The following is a 10,450-nucleotide window of genomic DNA, read 5'->3' as shown; positions in this document are numbered from 1 at the left end:
CCTGGCTCCCTCCACAAGCACCTGACCAGAGGCAGCAACACTCTCCATCCCCAGAGGTGCCTCAGCTCGGCTGGCAGTGGCCTGGCAGAGCCAAGGGGATGCATCCCCTGCAGAACCCGACAGCACTTCCTCAGTTGCTGCCAAAATGACCTTGGAAATGATCTGTATTGCTACTTGCTCAATTTTCTCAACTTCCTTGTCCAAACTCACTCCCCCAGTCTTCTCTCTTTCAGCCTCATTTCCTTTAGGCTGTGTGTCCTTCTGACACACTGGTACAGTACCAGTGATTGACTCGGACATCTCTTCTTCCCTGGACTGCTTTGGACAGGCAGACTCCAAACTCCCTGGTAACACACTCACTGCAGAATCCTCGTGACCTGATACAACTTCAGCTTCATTGAGAAAGGCTTGTGGGGCATTGGCTTCTTTCTCCAATCCCAAGCAACGGGCTGTCATAGAGCCAGTATCCGACTGCACAATTCCTGGCATCTGCTTTTCCTTAGGGGGCTTAAACAAAAACTCATCTGACTGCTCTGCGTTGCTGATGTCCTCCCTGACTCCCAAAGACTCCTGTGTTGGGGGTGGCTGCTGGCCTTGCTTTGTCCCCGAGCCTGGCTGCGGTGCGTGGCTCAGTGCCGCGCTCTGGCGACACTCGGTGCTCTCTGAGAGCAGAGGGGGGGAGGCACGAGCGGGGACACCGCTTCCCTCTCGAGATCCTATCGATTCCAGCTTTTCACTGTCGTCCTCGCGGGTGCTGGGCCCAGCTGTCGCTGCCGACAGGTCTGGGAGGTCCCGTGAGAGATCCGGCCTCTCGTGAGCTGGGCGCAGGAGAGAGGGCGTCGTCGGCCCTGCAGACAGCAGGGAGGTCAGGGCTGGGCTCTGCAGGCACTCTTCTTCCGACGGAAGAGGCAGTCTTCGAGGAACACATGCTTCTGGTTTGGAACGTGAATCACTCTCTGATACTTCTTCCTGCTTCTCCCTTTGAATGGCTATTGCTTGTTTGTCACGATAGCTTGAGTGCTTTTTTCTCCAGGAATAGATCCACCAGCAGCCAAGAAGTGCCAGCACTCCAGGAATGGCATACGGGACGAAATTGCGGAAGCGTAAAGCCATCTTGCAGACCTTCAGCAGTTATACCTAGAAGCAGAAACAGAAATCACTTTAAAATAGTCACAGGGAAGGTGACAGGAAGGCTGAAGTCCCATAAGTGCCTTGAGGTATTGCTATTAGCACGGTCAGGCTTGTTTTCCAGCTGCTCTAGAAATTCACATCTCTGCTCTGCCAGCACTCCACAGAAGATCCTTACCCAAGACTAGGGATATCTGGACATGTCTCATCATTATACTCCATGACTTAACCCCACCTCACCTCAGCATTTAATTTCCCCTTGTTTCCTCTGCCTCACACCTCTGCACGTCAGTCCTGCCCCCAGGACAGCCTCCAGCACAGCAGGTTCCTCCAGCACCAGGCTGGGCTCACAGCCCAGCTGGACCACAACGTTCCACAGCACAGGCTTGGCACACAGCAGGGCTCCCCAGCTCTCCCCTTGAAAGGCAGCACCCCATTCCTGAGGGTTCTGGAGTCTGATGACACACACTTCTATCGAGCCTTAGGAACCCAGCTCTGAAGTTTGTTCTACATCCAAATCCACTACACTGACCCCTGCCACTCCCCTGACTCAAAAGCTAACAGCTCTCCCTTTTCCTCTGCAAGGCCTGTGACTTCTTTCCCACCTAGACACCCAGTCATGCTCCTTCACTGGCAAGCCTCACCTGGCTGACACGAGGCAGGGCTGCCATGCCTTTCCTTTTGCTTGAGGAATGTCTGCAACTGGAATGCAAAGCTAAACTGTTACCACATCCCAAACAGCCTTGCTGCAAAGCACTTACAGTTTATATTTTCACTGCACAGGAATTAAAGCAAAACACCACGTGTCTGAGGGTGCTTACACAGACAGGCTTTAATCCAAACAGCCCTCAAGACTCTTGCCAGCAAGCAACAAAAATAAAGATTGTTTTCAGGAGATAGCAAAGTCTTAGAAATGGGAGCCACCCACTGGAAAAGAGCATTATCTGGTTCCTCTTTAGAAGTATAATATTTCTGTGACAAGAAGACAACCAAGGCAGTTGGCCCCATGCTCAGTGTGTCTCAAACAAAAAACCCCTTTCTGTTATCAGGGCAAATGCCCCAACCGCAGCTCCCAGTGCAACACTCCTTCAGGCCACAATCTCCACAAGGAGCTGATGACATTCTAGCTGAGGGACAAAACTATGCCTCCCTCAGGCTCAAACCCAGTGTCAGAGCCTCAGATAATTTAATACTCACTCCAGATTTCTCACCTCCTGCAGCTGCACTCTCCATTTCACAGGAGCATCCACACAACTTCAACCATGCTAGCTGAGACCCTGCCTTGCTTCCTGCAGGGCCCAGACACTGAGGCACACAAATGAGTGAATGAATGGCAAAGGCAGGGACTAGAAAATTGCTTGTTCAATCCCAAATTAAAGGTCAGCTGCAGACATGATTTAAGGAGTTCAGTAATATCCCCAGTACATCACAAATAAGGCATTCATGTTGTTCTACACAGGAGAATGATGAGTGTGTTCATCAGACATTTGTATCTGATTAAATAAACTAAGTAACTCAGAAGCAACTAAATCCCAGTTACTTCCAGCTGTCTGTACATAGTCAGGGAGCAGGGCTCATTGCTGAGGGTGAAACCTCTGTTAATGGCAACATCTGGGATCTTGGAATTAAAAAACCAACAAACCTATGCAGTACTGTGGCTGTTCGGTGTTTGGAAGCTGGCAAACGGAAAGGGTGAATGAAGGCTGTACATTCCCAGGACAAAAGGTTCCCCTTTATGCTGCCCAGCACAATGGCACATTGTGAGCTGCAAGTGCTCACCTGCTGCGTGCCCAAGTTGTTGTAATTAATGCAGAACTACCCTACAAGCTGTCTCTCAGGCATACTACAAACCCAAATTAAAGTAGCTCACATAAGTCCATTCTCAGCAAGCATTCCCAATTAAACAGACAGCCCTATTATTATCCGATTCCCTACTAAGTTGCACCAACTGTCCAAACAATAGTCCCACACAGCTCTGCAGCGCAGGGAGACAGTCGCAGGATGCCCCACAGAGGGACAAGCCTGTCCCAAAGTCTGGCAGACAAAACAGTTCTATGAGTCATTCTGAACATTATCATCATTTAGGATAAAGATCTTCACTCCTCTGTGATACCTGGATGAGTGGGGACTACTGGATTAGCTGACGGCTCCTTGCAATGTTCACTTGATTTCATGTTTTTAATTTATTATTTTAGCCAGAGCCGCATCACTACCAGTGATAATGTTAAATGGGAATTCCACATCCTCCCATCAGACAGAACAGGCTGAAAGGCAGTGGCTCTCCACGAGATGCCAGCAGATATCCTGGAGTGCTGGGTTGGCTGGGGAACAGCTCAACACCAACAAACATCTCCTTACACAGACGTGGCAGGAGGGCTCTGGCAGCCGGATCTTGCTATGCTGGTCACAGCCTGGCTGTGTGTGATGCCTGAGGACAGTGGGTCGAACCTGCCCATCCCAAGGGCTGGGACACTGCTCCTCCTCCATTACGTCCCCAGGAGAGCTCCCAAAGCCCACACCCACTTCCCAACCTGTCCCAGAACAGCCAAGCCATCTCCTCGTTGCTGATCTGACAGCCAGCTCAGGACTGCAGCAGCAACTGGATCATTTTAACACGTGGGGGGAAGAAAGCCTGGGATTTTCCTGCCAGCAGCAGGACAGAAAATGGCAACTTGTCAAATCACATGCCCTCAAGCACTGCCAAGTGGGAGAAAGCCCAGCCCCGGCAGGCCCCGTGCTCTCTGGGCAGGAGGAGCCAGCTGGGAAGGGCAGCAGCTCCAGAGGCTCTGGACAGGAGCAGAGCAGCCTGTAGGAGCCAGAAGCCGCAGAAAACGCTGGATCTCCAGCACCATTCCCAAGAGGCAGGGCCCCATCAGCCCTGCACCAAAAATAGTGCAGAGCTCACGCACTGTGTGCGCTCACCCCAGCACCAGCCACTTCCCCTTCCCTCTGGCACGCCGGGAATCCGGCCTAAATGTCACACCTTGTACCATGGGGCTGGAGAGCTGCAGCTGGGGCATGAGACTTCTCCAACACGCTAAATAATTCCCACAGCACGTCAGGATGGGATTAACACACCAAGGGGAGAGCAGGGGTCAGTCAGGTCTCCAAGTCTGTGTCCTGACTTGATTTATGGAAAACTCCTGGTAAAGAGAAGGCAGACGAAGACAAGAAAGAATGCACGCATCACCTACCTGAGAAAAAAAGCCAAGGGGAGCCAACTTACTCTATTCGTTTGCATTAAGGTCCCAGAGCAGTTCTAAGCCACCTTGTTTCCTGGCCAGGACACAGAGCCTTCAGCACTCACAGCCTTATAAGGTCAGAAATGTTCGCAGCATGAAGTTCCCGAGGACACCAGATAATTCATTCTCCAGGTCCAAGAGGAGTTCAGCAAGCACTTGCTCAGAATTTCAGGGTTTTCTACACACAAGGAAGTCTGTTCTGAGGGTGAGCTGCTTCGAGTCTCCACCAGGAGAGAGGCCACAGTGACTCCCAAGTGACTGAGCCCCCATGCTCTGCAGGGATGTACCCTCAGCCGGTCCCAGCTCCTATGCTTCCCTCTGCCCCTGCACTTGAGAGGTTTCCAAACCCTGAAAGCTGTGGAAATCAAGGCTGGAATTAAAGCCCGTCCTAAAGGGCCACAGAGCAAATTGGAAATGCAGCTCCAATAGCAAGGCCAGGATGCCTCCTGACAAACCCTGCAGTTAGTGAAGCAGCACTTGGGAAATAAATACTATCTGGGTGAAAGAGAACTGGACAGGCTGGCACGGTTCAAACTAAATGGGACCACGTGGGCTTTTAAAATTTTCTATGCTAAAAATAACTGTTAGCACATGCTCTGCCTTATAGGAGGCATAAGAACAGGAGTTAACAAAAGCCAAAGAAACTGGAGGCCCTACTGTTAAGATTAAAATAAGAAAAATTGCTGCAATGAAACAGACGTAAGGACTTACATAACCCACCCTTGGCATGAGGCATATTTTCATCGAAAGCTGAATTGGCACGTGGCACTGCATTATCTAACTGCAGCTTCTTTGTGCTTCATACAAGATGAAGGAGGCAGAACATCCACAATGGAGGGACCTCCTGCCAGGTCCTGCTGCAGCACGTGGTTCCAGCTGTTCCAGCTGCAGAGCACAGGGGGTTTTCTGCCATGCAGGTCGGCAGCACCCCAGGTGCTGAGCTTACAGGAGGGAGCTGTGAAGCCACAGCAGCCTGTCAGCCCTTGCATCACATTCTGGATCACCAGGGTGTCTGTCACTCGGCCACCAGACTCCACAGCCTCTCCAGTCCTCTTCTTGGCCAGCCTGGAGCAGCACCCATCAAACCCAACACCACCCAGAGCCAGGAGCTCAGACAGTGTGACTCAGGAGCTGCAAACACCCAGAGACAGGTAGGAGCCAGGCCAGCAAGATCTCAAACTGGGTGGCACTTACTTTAAAAAGAAGCCAACAGGGAAGTCTCTCTGTACTTAACTAATTAAAGGCAAGTGCTCTGCAGCAATTTCTGCTTCAAACAGCAGCACTGAAAGACTAGAACAGCAAGAGATACCCCTTAAGCAACACCACCTTTTCACAGCCCAATGAACACAGGCTATGAGCCCAAGGCTCCTCTGTGAATGAAAACCACCAGTGAAGTCACTCCACAACCTTAGAATATTTAAGAACAAGCAGTCTCCTATTTGCAAAAGGATAAATTGTGACTTAAATAAAAGGCTGAAAAAGCTGGTTGATGTAGAGCTAAACTAGTGCTCTGGAACAAGAAACACCACCAACACCAGGCTGTCTTTTATCTCCGAGATAAAAACTGCTTTCAGTGTAATCAGCATCAGTGCTGTTCCTACAAGAGCTCAGTCCCCACTCTCAGCTGGAGCTGCCACACTGATTGTTGGTTCTGTGTGTTTTCTCCCACTCAGCAGCCTAACCCTGGCCCAGCACAGCTCCTGCAACAACCTTTGCATGAATGCAGGACTCAGAACAGTTCCTATTTATCTCTACACTCAGAGCTTTATAATAAAAGCATCAGCTTAGCCAACCTGTAGAGTTTTTTTAATAGATGTTTTGGAAATCATCAAGAAGCTCACAGGGACACAAACACTGACCCCCAGCAACCCCCAGCACTGCTCTCATGGACTCAGGCAGGGCCCTGAGTATTCCTGCTCTGCAGTAATGAACAGCTTGTAATTAACATTAACCCTATCAGGTTATCGAGCTCTGTACTGCACTTTATATCTTATTGCCTCCCTGCTCCAGTTGTTTCACTATTTATAGTTTCCTCACCCAAGTTAGTGTCTCCCTGTGAATCCTCTACTGCAGAGGGAGGCAAGAGAGCTTTTACCCCACTTTCCCAGAGAAGTCTTTCAGATACTTCAGCAAATGTCAAAAACTGCTTCTGCACCACTTTACCAGTACCCCCACAGTACGGGCAAAGCAGCTGTTATTACCTTAATAACCTATCAACACATCACAAAAATTTGGATTTGGGAAATGTTTTATCATCTTTCATTCCTTCTGCATTTTTCACTCAGGTTGGAGAATAGAACAAATTATTTTCCAGAATTTCAGAAAAAAATACATCCAATACTTAGCATTCCGTGGTTGCTTCTACACAAGGAAGCCAATGCAGCCCTTGCTATGGGCTACACAGTATAGTGGCCACTACATGTACAGCTTATAAATGAAAATTTAAAAGCAGCCACCTGAGTCAGATGCCTGGCATCTCTATCAATTTCCACAAAACAGAGACTAAACTAACCAAGTGCTTCCAATATACTCTGCACAGGAGACAAAAAACAGGCTTGAATTTTCAAGGAGACAGAGCAGGGAGGTTTACATCAAACACACTGATAGGGCTGCAAGAGCCAGGAGCCAAGAGCAGCAAAGACCAAACAGGTCCCCAGGTATCTGGGGAGCAGCAGCAGCTCCGCTCACAGGATGTTTGCTGGGCACAGCCACGAGACCTTGACAACCAGCTTCCCAAAACAAGAGCTGGACTAGGCTCAGGCAGAAAAGCAAAAAGCAGCGGAGTCCTTTGTGCCCAAGCCTTGGCTTGGGGAGAAGTCGCAGAAGCGCCCGGAGAGGGAGGACAGCAAACAACAGTGAGGAGGGTGCCCTGCATTCACCTGTGCTGGGAGGGAACAGCAAAGGCTCACTGAGAGCTGCTCATGGTGAATGAGCAGGAAGACACTTGTGTGCATGAACAAGGGCTATGAGGAGTGACACAGCACACTCCAACCTGACCAGAGAGATCACATCACTGTGATCCACACCACCCCAGCACCCCCAAGCCCTTGCAGGGCAGCTCTCACACACAACAGCCTCCCCCAGAACAGGGGCTGCTCCTCTCCTCAGCTTTTCTTAAAAGGCAAAGCCAGGGCACAGATCAAGTGACCTTCTTACAGCCACGTGGAGCTGGAAGAAACACAAGAAAGGGAAGACAGGTATTCCATCTGGAGAGATGGGAGCCCATCCTCAACTTGTAATACTTAAGGAAAGGGATATGCTAATTTTTCCTGCACCCCTGGACACCAAAGAATTCTTCCTAACCCTGCATTTCAACAAGAAACTGAATACAAGTCCAAGTTCATAACAAAAGAAGCTCCACTTTAAGGAACAAGAAAGCACAGGGTCACAGCCCTAAGACTTAGGGGGTTATACACTACAATCCTTGTCCCAGACAAAATTCCCAGTTCCCAGGTTCACCCCCATGCAAAGCTAAGGCCCCTGATACCAGAGACACAGGAAAATCATGAACTTTTGCCAGGAACTGCTGCTATTTATACCCAGAGTCAAAAACCAGCCATAGCACATGGCAAGTTTCTCATCCTCAGTGCCAGGTGGCAGCAGAGGTCAAAGGCAACCCCAACCAGGACAGGTCTGCAGCAGTGATTTGTTTGCTCAAAAATGATTTTAAATGATCTTTTACGAAATATTCATCTCTGCTAGCAGAAGTGTACAGGAGCCAAAAATCCAGTCAGCTTCCAGCTGACAAAATGCAGGAGCAGTAAAGTTGACCAGAATCCACGTGGTGGACAATAAAAAAACATTCAGTGAATCAGCTGAAGACAGAACATTTGAAAAAGCAGTTTGGGACATGCAAATATCTCCCCTTCTAGCAATCCCCACGAGAAACAAATGCAACAGCTTCAATTTCTAGGAAATATTAAACACCTGCTGAATAAAATAGCTTTTTCTGAATATCTGAGCATGGCTGCCTGAAGTTAATCATCACTTCATGAAGTCTAACCAGCCATTTGCATTAAGAGCTCCACAGAAGCACTGCAGTTAAAAATCAGGATTTTAAAAAGGCTAATCATTAGATCAGAAACATGAAACAATTATAAGTAATTAATGCTGCAATTAATGCTTTTTATTAGTTCTAGATGTTGCTAGGGGCAACTGGGATACCAGCCCTGATTCTTTTACAGGCTCCCTGGACGCTAGAAATACCTTAAATCGTTTTTTCACATCAGTTAAGTGCACATGAAGGATGAGAGGCACAGATAAGTGGGCTATGTTGCTTTTAAAGCATTATGCTCTTCAGGTAACTGCTCCCGCAGAAGTACACTTGCTCTCCAATCCTCCTGCAGCCAGCCTGCAATGTTTTCAAAGTGAAGAGAGTCTCAGCCATCACAAATCAAACTGCTGCTGGCTCTGAGAGCTTTGGCTGCACTCCTGCTGCAAACTCCTGTCACAGTTAACTCCATAGGGAATCTGCACCTCTGGGAACAGAGAAACTGTGGTGGATCTGAGCTGCAGGTCCTGTCAACTCACATCCTGAGCAGTGAGGGAATTCCTGTTACACCACTTTGGGCATTGTGAAGTGTCTAGGTTAAAGCCAAGGCTTTCTAGGCAGTTCGTAATTTTCAGTTTTAGTATCTCAAAGCATCTCCAAAGCTCCTTCCGAGGGAATCTGATTCCTAGGATGGGTTTCTAAACCCAGGGTGAATACAGAGAACACTCCTGAGTAAGAAACAGCTACTGACACACAGAACAACTGGGCTCCTGCACTGCCATCCACATAGACCCTCCAACCCCAACATATCATTAGTTTCACGTCTGAGAGCAAACAGCCTGGTGTAGAAGACACTGCTACAATTGTGGTGAGAGATTGACCTGCATAAACCCCATGAGAGCTTTAAAAAGTCCTTCAGGAGCTCAATGAAACACTGAAGCAGAAGTTGAGGGACTGTCAGGTGAGCAAGACCAGGACAGCACGCGAGGCATGGATGGATTCCAGTGGATTCTATCCCACTTCAAGCACTGCTCAAGCTCAACAGGCTTCTTCCCGCTTTTCACTTACTCAAGAGTTGTCATTTCCTCCAGTGCATTTGCACTTTGCAGCACATGCAAGCACACCAGGGAATTGAGAATGAGATACACACATTGAAGCTCTGCTGCCCTTTCTCAGAGTCACAGGCCCATGGGCATCACTAGAAGACAGGTACAGGAGGTCAGGAGGTGCCTGGACAGTCCTTCACCCCTTACACAGGCAGCTCATTAAGGAATGAGGAGGCTAAATAACTTGAACTGGATCCCACAGCGATCCCAGCAGAGGAGCAAGCTCTGCTCAGCTGCTCTGTCAGCTCTGGCCCAAGTACTCCCGAGGAGACGTCCGGTCCCGGGGAGCTGCGTTGCACTCCCACACCCCATGTGCTCGTGGCCTGGCTGCTCTGCAGATCATTCACAGCCACAAAGCTAACGGCAGCAAAGCCAAGTTACACCAGCACTACACCTTCTCCAGCAACCAGCCACTTCCTTCCACCTGAGACAAAGTCCACAGAGCCCGATAATGCTCGGCAGGTGCAGCACGACCCTGGCAACACAGAAAGGCCCTGACTTTTCCCAAACAGATGGGCTGTGGCCAAATGCAGCTTTTGGTGCTGTTTCCTGCTATTAGGGATAACATCCACGAAGAGGATGCCCTTGCTGAGATGCCTGTCCTTTCTGTGATCCCCACCTCATGGAATTACTGGACTGCAATAAAGAACTTGGCACGGCACAGATCAAGTTGCCCATCGCTGGAAGAGGAGTTAACTTAGATCTCCCTTGCTTCAATCAGGAGGAAGAAAAAAAAGAAAGAGCAAACAACAAGGATTCTCCCAGAAAAGCAAGGCTACCAAAACATCACTTCCTCAGTAGCAATATAATTTAATTCCTTTGCTCCTGCCTGTATTCTATTCTGGCTTACAAACAAAGGGAGTCACTGCAGCACATTAAAAGTTTTGCTAATAACAGTTTTTACGGCCATTACCATAACACAAGCAAGGCTTGCCAGACCAGACACACAGCAGACAGCACAAGGTGCCTTAACCTTCACTGCC

The 10,450-nt window shown here is 49.1% G+C and overlaps 1 protein-coding gene across 1 annotated transcript in view; it reads right to left on the bottom strand.

Annotated features, from left to right (window-relative positions):
• Positions 1-4,823, bottom strand: part of AKAP1 (A-kinase anchoring protein 1) — a 13,848-nt gene extending 9,025 nt beyond the window's left edge. Inside the window, exons 1-2 of the mRNA XM_017730921.1 lie at positions 4,323-4,823; positions 5-1,137 (exon numbers count right to left, since the gene is read on the bottom strand). Of these exons, the coding sequence (XP_017586410.1) occupies positions 5-1,113 (1,109 nt within the window). The 5' untranslated portion in view covers positions 1,114-1,137; positions 4,323-4,823. The remainder of the gene's footprint in view (positions 1-4; positions 1,138-4,322) is intronic.
• Positions 4,824-10,450: the final 5,627 nt, after the last annotated feature.

The sequence above is a fragment of the Corvus brachyrhynchos genome, unplaced genomic scaffold, assembly GCF_000691975.1.
Source record: "Corvus brachyrhynchos isolate BGI_N302 unplaced genomic scaffold, ASM69197v1 scaffold283, whole genome shotgun sequence".
NCBI classification, from domain to species: domain Eukaryota; kingdom Metazoa; phylum Chordata; class Aves; order Passeriformes; family Corvidae; genus Corvus; species Corvus brachyrhynchos.
This window is presented reverse-complemented; position numbering and strand designations above follow the sequence as displayed.